Source organism: Microtus pennsylvanicus, chromosome 4 (assembly GCF_037038515.1).
Source record: "Microtus pennsylvanicus isolate mMicPen1 chromosome 4, mMicPen1.hap1, whole genome shotgun sequence".
In the NCBI taxonomy this organism is placed as follows: domain Eukaryota; kingdom Metazoa; phylum Chordata; class Mammalia; order Rodentia; family Cricetidae; genus Microtus; species Microtus pennsylvanicus.
The window spans coordinates 76,515,750-76,531,865 of record NC_134582.1 but is presented as its reverse complement, the minus strand read 5'-3'; the positions used below and the strand labels follow the sequence as shown (position 1 = coordinate 76,531,865).

At 47.2% G+C, this 16,116-nt stretch overlaps 1 protein-coding gene across 1 annotated transcript in view; it reads right to left on the bottom strand.

Annotated features, from left to right (window-relative positions):
* The window catches only part of Spock1 (SPARC (osteonectin), cwcv and kazal like domains proteoglycan 1), a 463,728-nt gene that overhangs the window by 134,191 nt on the left and 313,421 nt on the right, over positions 1 to 16,116 (bottom strand). The window contains exon 4 of the mRNA XM_075969465.1: positions 12,283 to 12,397. Within this exon, the coding sequence (XP_075825580.1) occupies positions 12,283 to 12,397 (115 nt within the window). The remainder of the gene's footprint in view (positions 1 to 12,282; positions 12,398 to 16,116) is intronic.

Sequence of the window (16,116 nt, the reverse complement as noted above, 5' to 3'; positions counted from 1 at the left end):
ATGGCATTTGAGTAGCTAGGGCAGCTGCACACTATTACCCACAAACCATCATAACTGGGTCATTCTCCGAAAGGGCAGCAGGAAGGAAGAGCCTCCATTTATCTGTGCTGTGTGCCCCTGGATATCAAAGCTGTCTTCTCAGTCGGTGCTAGCAGGAAAAAGATAAAGAAGCACTGTGGTGTCTTCTTATCTCTGTGGGCCTCACAGGTAGAGAGCTCTGGCTGATGCTCTCTGAAACTAAACCTAGCTTCCTTGGCTTATACTTATCTTCTTTCAGAATCTCCCCATCCCTTCCTAGGGGGGCAGCTCATGTGCCGTTCTTCTCAGAGAATGTCTCAGGTACTTCTGCATCACCAAGCCTGTTTGTATGTGAATACACACACACATACACACACACATACACATGCATGTGAATACAGCGCACACACAGCTCTTTTCCCAGTTGTTCCACAAGGAGAGACAGGATGTTCAAGCCCATGTCAGCATGCTGTGCCTGTGTGTCACCATGCTGTTTGTCAGTAGAACCTGGACGAATGTGGACAAGTTACCAAGAAGACAATAACCTGTTAGCTCTGCTCGAGGAAAGTCAGCCAAAGGCATCCGTGCTATCTTAAGATCATTGAGTGGGCAAAATTCTGCAAAATTCAGAGGTCACTTGAAGAGGGAATATTTTTATTTCTTCAAGGCTCCGATCAAGCGCACTGAGCATTCTTATATACAAATCTATAAGTTGATTTTCCTTCCATGAAAGGGATTTGACAAGATGGGATAAAAAAGGTCAATTGGTCAGCAATGTACCAAACTATATTCCAATAGTAGGGAGCACTAGTGTGGAAGAGAACTCAGGCATGACGTGGTGGCACACTGTGCTTCTAACTAAGAGGTATGGTGCACCATGCTCCCGAGTATTCCCAAAAGTCAGAACACTGAATTCTGGAGTGGTGTGAGTAGCCGGTCGCTGGCCTGCTCAAGAGTCTGCCCTCTCTATGCCTCCTTTCATGTGCTTTTCCTGCATAGAGACCGTGGTGCATGGGTGCTCGTGTCTGTCTATCTGCATAGAGACCGTGGTGCTGGGGTGCCTGCATCTATGTTAGACAATGCGCTAAGCGGTTGCAGTCAACAGGCTCCCAGTGGTTGCTCAGTGCAATAAAAGCTGATGCTATTCTCTGAAACCTTCTCCAGAGCGGTTCTTCTTGGCGAATTTTATCAACCCACAGGCACTGCAGTCTTGTCAGGGGCCAACTGCAACAGCGCCCTGGGTAGAGCCCTCCTCTGTTACCCTACCCTCTGCTAGAGCAGTTTTTACTACCTACCACCTGAGAACCATTGATACAAAGTGTTTGCCTGTACCTCCAAAGGGCCACCAACGTCACCAAGGCCACCCCAGCAGCATGTCCACTTTCCCTTATAACACGAGGGGGGTGGATTGGTTTCTGAAGAAACTGGTGAAGTCGAGAGCAGGTGCAAAGACAATGAACCCAACCTTTTTCTGGCTTATTCCACTTGGTATGCAGGTATAGGTTGGGCTCACATGGGCAGAAAGTGGCAACCGCCATCCTAAAGCCCCTTGGAGAGGTGGGTGTCTCATTCGCCAGTCCTCTGTTTTCTAAGTCTTCTTCTCAGACAGAGTGAATGATGGAAATGGTGCTGACTACAGTCCCAGGTGTCCTGATGGGGGTGGGGCAGGGTGACATGGCCTCAGGTAACACTATCTACTCCTGTTCTTGGGAGCTAGAAAGGTGAACTGAGTTCCACAGGCCAATGAAGAGTCTGACCTTAGGAAGGAGTCTGTGGTCTACAAGCCTCCTGGTTGGAGCAGTCCTTAGGAATGAAAGGCCGGCATTCAAGAGGGTTCAGGCGTAGCCAGAACCATGCAGGGCCTGGCACAGGCAGCTGGACTGGAGGGCATCCAATGCTGGTCCCTTTCCATGCCTCCTTTCTTAAGGAGGTATAAAGGTCATTCTGCAGCACAGGAGGAACACAAACCAGCAGCTCTGTGAGACAAATGACATTCCACGCTCCAGAGGAGAGTTAACCTTTCTGTGTGTTCAGTCACTGTGCACAGGGACAGGGTGTTGGGCAAAGAGAGAAGAATCTAGAGAAGTAGGTTGCAGGTCAGACAAGGGCAGAACTTTGGAATCCAGTTCATCCCAGAGAACAAAATGAGACAGACATATGACATCCAGGGGCCCTGGAGACTTCTATGAACATCTTCTGAGCTGTTTCTGTGTGCCCATGAGTGGGATGAGTTCTGTGCAGGAAACATAAGGGGGTGCTCCTGGCCCCATGTCACAGTAACCCTCATTTCAAGCAGCATTTTGTAACACAGTGACTATCTCAATCCCTAACTAAGCAAGTTCTCCTGGTCCCACGTCTCTAGCTTCTCCCTTAACTGACCTTTAACCTACAAAATATTTGGTGAGCACCTATCCTGTGTCAAGTCCTGAAGCAGGCATAGGAGACATGAAGTGAGTGGACTGATGTCATCGTGAAGACTTATCACACACCTTGGCTCTGCCCCAGTGCTGTGTTCAGGAAGTGCCCGTTAGTTCACAGACTCACAAAGCCAACAGTCACCCAAGGATGGACTGGAGTCTCACCTGCATTTTCTTTTGAGTGTGGAATTACACTTTAAAGTTGGCAGTGAAATGAGCTAAAGAAACTGCTAGGAAATCCAGAAGGACATGAACTGGGGAGATCCAGGGTTAGAATGGAGTACAGAGAAAGAATGCCTCTGCTCCCTCAACGCTGGAGTTTGTAGACTGAAACCAAGCTCCCGATGCTAAGATGTGAGGAAGTAGGGTGCCTGGGAGGTGGCTGGGTCTGGAAAGCAGGACTGGGACTGGTGGTTTTATTGTTTTTAGAATATTTTACTTAATGTGTAAGTGCTTTGCTGACATGGATATATGTGCACCATGTACAAGCCCCATGCCCGGAGATGCCAGATGATCCTCAGGCATTAGAGTTACAGCTGGTCGGGAGCTGCCCAACATGGGTGCTGAGAACTGAACCCAAGTCCTCTGTGAGAGCAAGCAGCAAGTGATCCTAACACATCTCTCCAGATTAGTGACTTCATAAACGAGCCTGGAGAGGTATCAGTGGTTCTTCCTGCCACATGGGGGGGGGGGCAAAAGGAGAAAACCAGGAGATAGTTCACACCAGGCAAGGTACCTGCCATTATTTCTCCAACTCTAGGATTCTGGGAAATAAAAATCTTTTGTTTAGAAGTCTACAAGAGCAGACTACATCGCTTATATCACAGAATCTAAACACACAGCACGGTTTCTAGAGAAAGGTATCCACATCTGTTTGTTGAATAAAGTCCTCATTACCAAGTCCAATGTAGTAGCATATGGATTAATAACCTTGACCTTGTCATCACTAGTGCATATAGGCAGTGTTTTGAAGTGGACCCTAACTTCAAGCCCTTTTACCATCCCCATACTCAGTGATGGTACCTGCCAACAAAAGGGACCTTGTTCCAGAGGGGAAGGCAACCTCACCACCTTGTCTCCACTTTAGGGTTTCTCATGGCCACATTATGCTAAGCCATAGCTTCCCTTCCCATTGGGGCCAGCATTGCCCATTGGAGTTAGCCCCAAGGCGCATCCAAAGTGCCATGGTAATGAAAGCATCAAAGGCAAGCAAGGTAGGCTGGAAGTCTGCTTACCATCTGGTAATGGAGGCGGACCCGTGAGAAGCATCTCTCAAGAAAGAGCACGGGAAAGGAACCGAGGTTACCAAACTAATTAACATCATTGCTTTTGTTCCTCTGTGCACAGAGACCCTTGCCTCCACCTACCCTCTCCATGAAGAATACTGAAGACAGCATTAGCTTGAGGATGTTCTATGTAGAACACAAGTTCATCTAAAGATAGAAAGCCCATCTAAAGGAACCCATTTTCTGGTCCACAAATCTGAAAGGTCAGTGCCCAGAATGGGCTCTACTACAATGTCTGTGCTTATAAAGAACGTCTTTCGTGGTTCGCTGGTTGAATTCAACTGGTATGAGACACTGAAACTAAAAACCTACGAGTGGGGATCCTGATGAGCTTAGCAAAGCAATAGCAGACAAAGTAGATTCACGAAATATAGGACAATGAAAGAAACTAAAACAGAAAGGCACAAAAGTGGGAAACTTCAATCTTATAACTTTTGTGCATGGAGGGCCCACATGTGTCAGGCCTATCTGATTGCTAATCTGCCCCATAACCCGAGTCCTCAGGATGGGCGATGAGCATTCTACAACTCCCGTGTGCTGCAGGGTACAAGCTTGTTCATTTCACCATGAGCAGAGACAGATGAGCTAGCGTGATCCACACCTGCGTGTCATCAGCAAGACATGATCCCGCAAGGAAATCACACCAGTGATTATCTATTCAAAATGGCACACCCACCTCAGCCACTGTTTCTTCACACACTTCATTTTACAGCTACAGGTTTGCCACTGGGTACCCGACTTAATAAACAGACACACAGAAACACCGCCTGGAATCTCTACATTGGAGGCAGCATGCAGAGCTCTGAATGCCTTCATCAGACATGGAGGCAGGAAATGGGAGGGTGTCCTTAAGCAAACCTGTGCCCTGTAAAATACTCGTCATCTCAGAGCCACAGATGTGGGTCCTGTGAACATCTGGGCCCAGGCACATCCTAGGAAATCAACCACAAAATAGTCTTCATTTCCTGCATACAGCGGTCAGCTAAAAAAAAAAAAAGCATCACAAATCACAAGGAACCTATGCTGTAGAGTCAAAAGGAATCTCTGAAGCCACCTTTGAGGGCCTGGGAGCCTAGAAGAAGAATGGGGTAACAATGTGGTAGAGTCCTGGCCCCCAAGGGCTACACCCAGAAAATGCCTCACCAAAGTATGAGACTTACCAAGGAGCCTGTGATAGTTAAGCCTATCCTACCCAGCCTGTTTCAGTAGCTTTGAAAGTATGGGCTTTAAAGAAAAATACATACAAGGCAGGACAACACAAGGGTGCTATACCATACTAGAAAATTTGCATTTGTTCATTAAAAACATCTTTGTACATCTGGACACCTCTTTGTGCAGCAGACGGCAAGCGGTCAAATGCAGAAAGAAAACAAGTAAATGCAGGTGTCCAGCTGCAACTGATGCATCCACGATGCAGCCCCTCGTCCCGAGGCTCAGGGAAAAGCAAGAAGGAGGGAAAGACAATCAGAGTGAGGACCAGGGTCGGTGTGGGAAGACAGAACCCTCTGTATGTGACAGAGAAGTCGAACCATGAAGCCTCAACACTGTGATCACCTAAACAAGAGCTGTATAATGACAGCATCCATTGACACAGTGGGGAAATTTACAAACCCTACCTTTGGCTGCCAAGAAAGGGAGAATCTATTTTCTCCAAAATAGAGCTTCTGGTAGGTGACTCAGCCCTCCCAAAGTCATCCCTAAACATCAATGCATACATAGAACATGAAATTTAACTCGGTAGGCTGTGTGTGTGTGTGTGTGTGTGTGTGTGTGTGTGTGTGTGTGTGTGTGTGCATATGCGTGTATTGCATGACAATAACCCCTGAAGAAGTCATGAATTTGAGAAGGAAACACGGGAGGAACTGAAGGGGGAGGGAGGGGAGAAATGATGTGAAGACAGCACTCCTGCATGACATTCTCAAGAAACAGAGAATTTAAATAGAAACAAGTGTATCTTTACAAATCTGCCCTGCAATGTAATGCATGCCTCACCATGCGGTGTCTGCCTTCGGTGCTGTCCCCTCGCTGTCCCCTGCTTCAAGGGACTGAAGATCCCATGCCATTGCTCACACTTCTAATATGAGTTGCTTTTTACTCTCCACTGCTCCTGTCATCCAGATCAGACCATCAGTGCCTTCAGTTTCATGAAGGAAAACAGAGGAAGGAGGACGGGGGCTTGTAAGGCAAAACTGTACCCAGGGGAGAGCCCAAGATCAGTCCCATCTGCATCCTAGGCACAGGTAGACGGTAGCCCTGTTTCCGTTTCTCTTAAAAGTCATACTTTCAATGTCACCTGAAGCTGGCTGGGTAGACCTCTGTCTGGGCTGTAAGACCTCAGGTCTCTATGTATAAGTGACATGTGCTTCCAGGAATACATTTTGGAAAAAGTGCAAAGGAACAATTGGTGTGGGCACAGAAAGGAGGAAATCGGTGCAAAACCAGGTACCAGACCAATTGCTTGATAAAGTGCAAGAACTAGAAGAAAGGGGTCCAGGGTTCTGCCTGATGGGAACTCAGGGGCCAGAAGAACAATGACTCCCCCTTGGAGATCGTCCCTAGGTGGCCTCACATCTCCAGTGGCTGCTGTGTGACCTAAGTACAGGCAAAGAATCTGCAGACAGATAAAAATCTGCCCCTTATTGGTCATGCGCAATTGGGACAATTATTTATGTAACCCGAGTAGCGGCTTTAGTCACCAGGGGGAATACATGCAGAGAGCTATGAGAGGAAGACCTATCCATGTAAAGTTCTTCTGACACACAGTAAGCAGTCAGCCACGCTGGTCTGAAACATCCACGCCCCTCTCCTCTTCTTCAGGGGTATATATTTGGCACAAGCTCCAAATACACAAATTGTATGCCTTTGCCAAAAACAGGTCATGGTGGAGTCCTCGTTTATCAAGTAAGTGACTGACTTGGAAGACAGTGAACCCAAACTTAGCTTCAATGGTTCCATGATCAGCAGAGGAATATCACCAAGTTCTTGGGCTTGAGCTCTACCCATGGAGATCTCTGAGTTTAAAATGAAACCCACGGCAGCGTGTGGTCCCTCACAGAAGGGACACAGCCACAGCACTGCAGATTCCTAGTAATGAAGGTGGTCTCCACGACCCGATGATAACTGGAAATGCCTTGATGGGCCAAGCATCAGAAAGCCGGGCAAGCACCCGGAAGGCTGACGCCTTCCATGTGCTCATGTGCCTCCCAATCCTCCACAGCTATGTATGTGTATAATCATCCGGTTCAAAGCCCCTGTAGCAAGAGGCAGTGCTTTGTTGTAAGACAAAACTGAGATGAAATAACCCCATCCTTTCAAATATCCTCTGAGAGTTTGGTATTTGAGGCACATCCTGTGATGTGTTTCTCTCTGACCTCAAACACTTTGATTCTTTTTTTCAAGTTCACATAAAAGAGAGAAAGCCCTGAGATGTGTCTACTGTACCAAGAGCCTCGACGGCATCTAAATTCTTGGCTGGCGCAGAGAATTAGTTGTTATTCCAGATAAGGAGGAAGCAGAGATGAAGGGCCATTACATGAGAGAGGCCCAGGCCTCTGGGAAGTTGGACCGTCTCGCTCCTTACTTAAAAATAGATGAGTACCCACCGCTCCCCAAGGCTTTGAGGGTCCACTTAGACAGTGCAAGTCCCATTCTGACACCGTCTCCCCATTCACAACATACCGTCAGAATCAGAGAGTGTGGCTTGTCTGGACGGCCCCAAACAAATGCTTCAATTTTCTATTCTCCAAATGAAAATCAATGGCAAGAGAGAGAGAGAAAAATCAATGCTCAGCCCTCTGTGAGGAGACCCCACCTCCTCCAACTCCACAAGCATCTGATCAGAACCAGTGATCCCCAATAGCAGAGACCCTGGCAGCAGAGCCCTCTGCAGGCTCCATCCCTTGGCAATATTCTCCTAAGAATATCTCAGAGAGGATTTTAAAAAACTATGAATAATAAGACATTGTTTAAAACATCCCTTTCCATTGAGAGCAGACTCAGTTACAAATGGGGCTCTGGTTTCCCAGGATGGAGTCTGACGTCTCTGTTTCCCAAATGATCTGCCTTGTGGCCATGAGTTATAGGATGCTCAGCCATTCACCTATACTCTCATATTCTCTTCATCCCCAGGCAACTGTGTGTTTCCTGTGACCCCAGACACGGAGTCCGTGTCCCTTATAACTGGTTTGGCCCCAGAAGGGAGGAAATGGAGATGGCATACTTCATATTTATTTGAGTCTGATCCTTTTTGTTATTCAATTATTTTTTGATTGTTTGGTATACTAATAGCTTACTTGTGTTTGTTGCTGAGTAGTTTCAATTATTAATGGCTAGGACACAATTGGCTGATCAGCTCACCTTGCATTCTCGTGTGTGTGTGTGTGTGTGTGTGTGTGTGTGTGTGTGTGTATGTGTGTGTGTGGTGTGATGCTAAATGAAGCTGATATAAACACACATGAAAGTACATTTACATGTACATATATGTAAAGCAAACCCTCTGAAATATTCCCTCCCAGCATGATTGGACTTTTTTTTAAAAAAAAAAGTAAGAGTATCTACAGAACATCAGACACCTTCAATTGGTGTAAAATCTCATTTGCTATGTCACAATTAGGAAGTCTTAATCAAACCCAAGGACAGAAATCTCATGTCATTTTCGTCTGAAAGTTTTGTAGACTTAGTGTGTGTGTTTAGAAACGTGACCCATCTCTCAAGTGAAATTTTTATACAGCATGTTGTGCAATCACTAAAATTTTAAGCTTGGTTTATAGTACCCTAAAGTGTTCATGTATAAATATCAACACTAAATTTTATATATTATATAGGCCACTTGCTAAATAAGTTTTGTCAAAAACAAGTCAATAAGCAAAACAGAAGTCGAAGGGATGCTCAGACGCTAAGAGCACTGGCTGCTCTTCCACAAGACGGCTTTGTGCCCATCACCCTCGTGGCAGCTTATAAACACCTATGACTTCAGCTCCAACAGATCCAATACCTTCTTCTGATCCCTGAGGATATCAGGCACACGTGTGCTATACACATGTACATGCAGGCAAAACAATATGCGTAAAATAAATAAATTTTAACAGAGACAAGAAAAGCTAGAAACTAGACAGAACTTACTGAAATACTTTACTGCATTTAAACACTGTGGCCTTTACCTACTTCCTACTTATTTTTTCGTAATTTTAAAATATTTTCTATAATAAGCATCAACCATCATTCCAAAGGTAGAGTGAGAATTTTTAAGACATCAACAAGAGGCCGTTCGGACCACATCCTTCACTCTGCAGTTCACCAGGGATCCCATGGAGACCGTGAAGCAGGAACATATGGCCGCGAGTCTACCTCCTCCCACACCGCCAGCACAGCCTACCAGCAGGAAGGAGAGAAACTTTCCACAGGAGTTCTCCGAGAAGAATGTGAATGCAGCGGGAGCCTCCGGATGAAATCCCCACAAGCCTCCTCCTCAAAGAGCTGGAGGAGACGCCAGCCCTGAAACACGGTGTCCACAGTCCTGTGTTCCCAGGAGCTGCTCTATCCACTTGAGGTCCCGTTCAGGCCACAGCCTTCCCTCGCTGGGGCATTCTCCAGCCTTGCCCCCAATCCACTTGCAAGTCAGTCTATGCTGGGGAGGGGGTGTTCTCATCAGCTGTGACCTCCCAACTCGCTCCTGGTCTGTCTGCAGCTTCTCAAAGTCTAGAGACAACATGTTCCCTTTGAGCTGCGAGAGGGCAGCTCGGCTAGCAGGATTCTCTATAGATATTTTACAGAATGAAAAAGCAGTTCTCAGATAGATGAAAAAATAGAGTTGTCAGTATGCTGTCTCTACTCTGGGGGACCCCTGAAGTTTAATGTAGAAGGGCAGATGCTTCATCCGGGAAGGCATCCAAGACCCTCCAAGGAGATACACACATGGCTACTATCGAGGGCTGAGGAATCCCACTTCTGAGAAGGATATTTGGGGATACAACCACAGCGACCACACCACAGGTCTCCTTGGGCTTCTCCCTTCCTGCTAAGGAAGAGGGTGTACCACCTTCACCAAAGCACATTCCTGAGCTATTTTTCTAGCAATGAATAGACCCTATGGTCAGAAATGCGGTCGTTTTCTTTGTCGTCCCTGCTGCAAAGCACAAAGTGGCAGCAGAAATGTCACCATAACCCCTGAGATCCGGTCCAAAGGCTCGAAGGCAGCACACTCAGAGTGAGAAAGGGAAGCTGCTTCTTTCTCAGGAACATATGCAGCTGGGAGGGAGAGCTCTGGCTGAGCTTCCAGAATTACTCAGAGAATAACTGGTATGGCAATTGTTTCACTGATGGTTAGACTAGCTGGCATTGTCGGACATTCAACCATCATTGTGTACCATCACCTATATTGAACTTTCACACAAAATACACTGTGTCTTCACATTAAATCCATTTAACAGATGAAGAAATACAAATTTAGACTCACAAACTTATTGATCAAATTGACATAGGCCCGAAGGAATTGAACCCACTTCTGTGTCCTTCCTAAATCCATGCCCAAAGCTATGATCAGTTTATGGCTGTAGGATCTGGGGTCTATTCTTGCCACATAAGCTGAGAATGAGGCTCAGAAGTGTGGTGTACCCAGGACAATGCCTGTATACCTGGATATGTATGAAAACCAAGGAGATGACTGCCTTGGTCTCAAACGCATTTGAATTTAAGACTAAAAATCTCTTACTTGGTATTTCATCAAAGTCTAGGGGAAATGATGCCCTGGAACATACATTCACATGTGCACACACATATACATGAGACCGAGTGGTTGAACCACTTTGGAGATTATCCCCAATTGGGGGCATTCTCTTGCTTGCCAGTAATGAAGGCTCATTTCCTTCTCTCCTAAAGGCAGAAGTCATGTGATGGGAGGACTGGGGTGGTTTTCTTGGAGTGTGGGTTCCTGAAACGGGACTTCAAATGATAATGAAGAAATTATTCTTACAGCCCACTCAGTAATGACTTGCATATGTCTATGGCTGGCAAAATCCCAGCACAGAGAAGAGGGGGTGGGCACAAGCCACGCCCCAAGCCAAGAAGCTATTTGTCATTGATAGCTGCTGGGAGAGAGGAGTCAGCTTTCTTCAATGGGGAGCCCACAGCGGCATATCAACCACACTCCAGGGCAGGCTCCACACTCAGGAGTGGTTAGCCAACACAAAATAGACTCCAGACTTATTTTTTTTGTCTGTGCTTTTTGTTGTTGTTGTTGTTTTGTGTCCTTTCTGTTGTTGTTGTTGTTTTAAAGGGTATGAAGTTAGCTGGGTAAGGAGGTGAGAGAGGATGTGGGAGGATTTGGGGTAGGTGAAAATATGATCAAAATATATGAAATTCTAAAATAAATATTACATTAATTGAAAGGCTTTTAAAGATGTATATGCAAATTATCGATGCTTCTTACTGCTTCAGCTCTGCATTTGCAGAATAGAGACCACAAAAATTTATCTGATTTAAAAACTGCCCAGAGGACCTGAAGGGCAATCGCTGAGCACCAACCACTCTGGGGTCCAGGGCAGGACCCATCTGACTCCAGGGAAGAAGCGCCCGCCTAGAAAACAGCCAGGCACATCTCGGAGCTCTGCACTCGCAACAACACTGACTGCAATCCCTGGCCAGGGATTCCAGTGGCCATGTCCGTGGCATCAGATCTCAGACTAGGGAAGACAGAGGCTGCGCATCGCTCCGATGAGAAGCTCTGTTTTGCTGCCAGGGGAGAGGTGCTACCCCACACACACACCCAGAAAAATCCAGAGGAGGCCACTCAGAAGGGAAAGGACCATCAATCACAGCATGTCCTAGGAGGATGAGCCAATGGCTACCATCAAGACCTGGAGAGAGAAAGAAAGCACCCATTCTGCAGGCTCCAGGGTGGGTGTCACACTGGAGCGACTAAAGCCAGGGCTGTGGGAGGGTCCAGTTCCTGAAAGGCTGCTCATCATGCTCAGACTGTCAGTGGCAGCCAACAAAAATGAAGGACCACTTCCTGCTTTCTAGACTGTAACCTTCCTGGGTACCAGGGTTAGTCAAGGAAGAGGACGGCCCCCATGTTGATGAAAAGGAGCTTTTCTGTTCAGATAAGGGCTCAGAGTCAAAATTAAGAAATTCTTTTTAAGGTAAGATTTCTATTCTTAGAGCTGGAGAGATGGTTTGTCATTTAAGAGCATTGATTGCTCTTCCAAAGGACCTGGGTTCAATTCTCAGCACCTACAACTCCAGTTCTAAGGATATAATCAATACCTTCTTCTGACCTCTGTGGGCACTAGGAACACATGATATGCAGACAAAACACCCCCACAAACACTAAAATAACAACAGCAACAATAATCATAATAATCATCATTTAAAAAAGTTACTGGTTTTGGCAAACCTGTGCTTGTTGTCTGATCCCAGCACCTGAGTACAGGCACCCGATAGCATTTAAAGGCAAACACACTGCTCTCTTTTGTTCACCCTGCTCCCAGGCACAGCCTGAATGCTTCAGATCCCCCAGTCACAGAGCACCCTGAATTTCTAGTCACCTTCTTCCCCCCACTTACCTGGGCAGCAGGTGCTTGCGGCTGACGCACAGGGCTGTCTGGTAGTCTTGGGTCACACACACTTTGTGGGGGCTGCACTTCACCTTCAGGCAAGGGTCCTTGGATGGGTCCAGGGCTGAGATAAAAACAAGGAGAGCAGGGTTAGCACCTCCAGGGAAATTTAATTTCCGTCACCACTCACATAGACAAGTGGGAAATCGGCCAGTTGTGCCGATCTGCGCTGCGTGTCTTTTCCGAGGCTGGTGGGGACTGAAAGGGAATCCAAGCCAGGCGGAACTCTGCATCTGTCATCCAGGGCTCTCAAGCACCCAGAGAGCAGCCCGTTCATGTACTGGGCCTTTTCTAGTGCCGTGATTTTTAAGCAGGAATTACTCTTTAAAAATATCCCTCACAATTGTACATAATCCAAGGACCAAGAGATACCAAGACTGTCCCTCTTTGGTTATTGTTGGCTTGTGTGACTTCTTCCATGCTTAATCTTAATTATTTCCTATTACACACACCCAAAATTCTTGCTGACATTGTTTGTTTCTGCTCAATAAATATGAACTTCATACATGAATAGTTTATTTTAATTTTTTTGAAAACTTCAGAACGGGCAACACATTTGTACAACACCAAGTTCGGATGTAAGTGGGAGTGGGGGAAGTCTACACATAAATATTGATTGTGCAAGGCAGAATTAGATAAGGGCCGTGATGGGCATAGAGAATGATAACGGAGCTGGAGAGAAAAATAGAGATCAATTTCTAGGGCAAGGATTAGTGAAGCATTAATATTTGAATTGAATCTTGAAGGATGGGCAGGATTTTTGCAAAGCAAAGATGGAAAAGACAAGCCGGGCAGGAAGAGCGGCTTGAGCAAACGCGGGGCGGCGTGTCTGGGCAATCACGAGACAGTCAATCTCTTCGCTGGAGCTGTGGGTCTGAATAATGAGAGAGGGGAAAAGTTGTTCCAAACACATAACTCCAGAAAGAATTCCCAAAGGCACAAGGTCATATTCAGCAGCATTTTCTAGACGAGGCTGAGCAGCAGGCCCCTGGCTAATCAGCACTCTGCTTGCTGAGGTACATGTGCTCATCATGGGTACAGAGGGGGCCCCAGGGGATTCTCTGCAAAACAAAAGCGATTGTGCCATCTCCCAGCTTCCAGGCTGAAAGCCTATTAGGCAGTAAATCTTTCATAACTGCTCTCCAAGCCAGGGGAGGGACGCTCCCCACACCACCCTCACACAAACATTTGTCTAAACAGATTGGCATTCCGAGCAGGAACTGCAAAACTGTCTACCTCACCAATGAGGCTCCGGCTACCACACAGAAAGTCACAGTTCTTCTCTGCCACCCAGGCCTGAAAATCACACATCACTTTCTTTAGGCTGCTGTTGGGAATTTCTCAAGGGTCCTGAACCCACAACCTTGGGAGGTGCAACTGCTGTGTATCTCAGGGTGGCTCCTCCCTGTGGCAGGGGTAGCAGCTGTGAACAAGCAGGGAGCGTTCTTTTATCAGTCACAGCAGCAGCAAGGCCCCGATTCCCACCCCAGTGGAGTCGCCTGGTAGAGTCTACTTCCCAGGGGTTATGCTCTGAGGCTTGGGCTTAACAGAGAAACAGGCTCCAACAGGCAAGCCAACAGGCGAGCAGTTGGTTTGAGCCCTAGAGACAGGGCTTGCTTCTGAGTCCTAAGCTGAGAGCAGCCTCTAGAGGCAAGTAGCAGAGAAGGCTAGGCCTGCCCACAGAGTCCTCCAGAGCTGAACCTTCTAGAAATTTGCAGGCAGAGCTTCCTGGTCCTGTGTAGAAACGGCTGGTTTTCTGAAGATGACGTTAGAAGGTTGGAGTGATCTCTGTGCATCATATTGGAGTGCAGTGCAGCCAACTTCAACTGCTCTCTAAGACGCCTTCAGAACTAAGGCATCCAGTAAAGATTAGCATGTGACCACCCATGAGGACAATGCCAGGCCTTCCTTGTCACTTCTCTCACCTTCGTTCACCACTTAGGATCTCAGGGAACCTGGAGACTACACCACTGGCAACCTCACCACAGTGGCCAGTTAGGGCATTTCCCTCAGTAGGTGCCAATGCTGCTGAGCCTTGAATTTCTGCCCCAGAGGCTTTCAGAAATGGCGAATCTCAGGTTGGCCTCCTTGATGGGTACCGGACTCTGCAACACTATCTGATGTGTGTGACAGACACTGGAGCAGAATTTGGACTCTTTTGCTTCTGTAGCTTACTTCCCGTGAACGTTTTCTGTCCACACTGCCATCCAGGTGGACAGAACAATGCAACTGTGCAAGGCAGGAAAGGGCACAGACCTCAGCTCCAGGGCTTCTGGGACTGCATTCTAGTTTGGCTGTTTTCCAACCAGTCTATGCCTCCATTTCTTCTTCTGTAAAATTGGGATACTAACAGCTCCTTTATGGATGGTTAGGGCTCGTTAGCTGCCATTGGTTAATACATTGCAGGTGTCTTTACATCTAGGATGGTAAGCACGTGCCATACATGTGTTGGGTTTGAAGGTTTGTGTTCTGTTCTCAGAGTGGGTAACAAGGCTTCATAATTACAGGAACAATGGCTGGCACTCAGTCGAGTATGTCTGACATGCAGGCGGTGCACTAAGCCCTCAAATTGGATTAGCTCATTACCCTAGTTTGTTCTCTGGTGCTGTAATAAAGAAGACCAAAAACAAACAAAGGGAGGAGGAAAGGGCTTATTTGGCTTAAATCTCCCCAACTGCAGTCCACCGCTGCAGGAAGTTGGGGCAGGAACTCAAGCAGGAGCAGGGACAGGAAACAAAGAGGAGAGCCCTTCACTGGCTGGCTTCCAACAGCTTCATGTTCAACCACCACTCTTAAACAATGTGGGACCACCAGTGTGGGGTGGCACTGCCCACCGTGGGAGAGTCTCTCATGGATTCACCGAGCCGCACAGACAAACCCACAAGTCAGTCTGATGGAGTCTCCATCGAGGGTCTCTTTTCCCAGGTGTCTCTGGTCAGCCTGCTCTCACTGGTTACCTCTCTCACTTAGCCCTCACAGCATCCAGAGACGGCCCCTGGACAAAATGCACGGCGCATTTAAATTGGTCTCGAAGAGAGTGGCAGGTGAGAGGCGCGGTGGAAATTTGCATACTGCTCTATCAACCCAAACTGTCCTATTACTCGTTCTGTTAGAGCCGATCATCTAGAAAGCTGATTGACAAGCCCAGACTCGAAGTGGGCAGCCCACCGCACCATTTTCTAGACTTCTTCTGGGCTGTAAGGAGTAAAAGGTGAGTCCATGGGTCTGGTGCTGTGAGGCCACAACACACCCTGACAGTGTGTCCCTCAGGACCGAGTCACACAGTCACCAGCGCCAGAACTCAACCAGAAGGAGACACTGAGCTGCACGCTCTGCCTACTAGCTCTAGACATGGCGACACCCATCCCTACCCCCTAGCAGAGGCACTTGACCCATGTCCATTCAATTCCCTGTATTCTCATAATCGCCACCCTACTATTAGGATAACTACGGTAGATAGTCCTTACCATCTGAAAAGCCAGACAAACTTAATAAGCAAAACATCCACCCCAAATGTGAATATTTTAACTAACAGTCAAGCAGGCCTGAGGGTGCTACCTGAAACCCCAGCTACTTGAGAGAATGGTAAGTAGTTCAAGGCCTTCCTGGGTAACTTCCTGTAACCCCACTTCTAAATAAAAAGGGAGTTGTGGGTAGAGCCTTGCCTAGCAGTTGTGAGGTCCTACGCTGCATCCTCAGTATCACGCGAGCAAAGGAGAGCCAGCCAGCCATCAGCCATCCACTACTTAACTCCGTGCACATATTAACGATCTGCACAGAGAC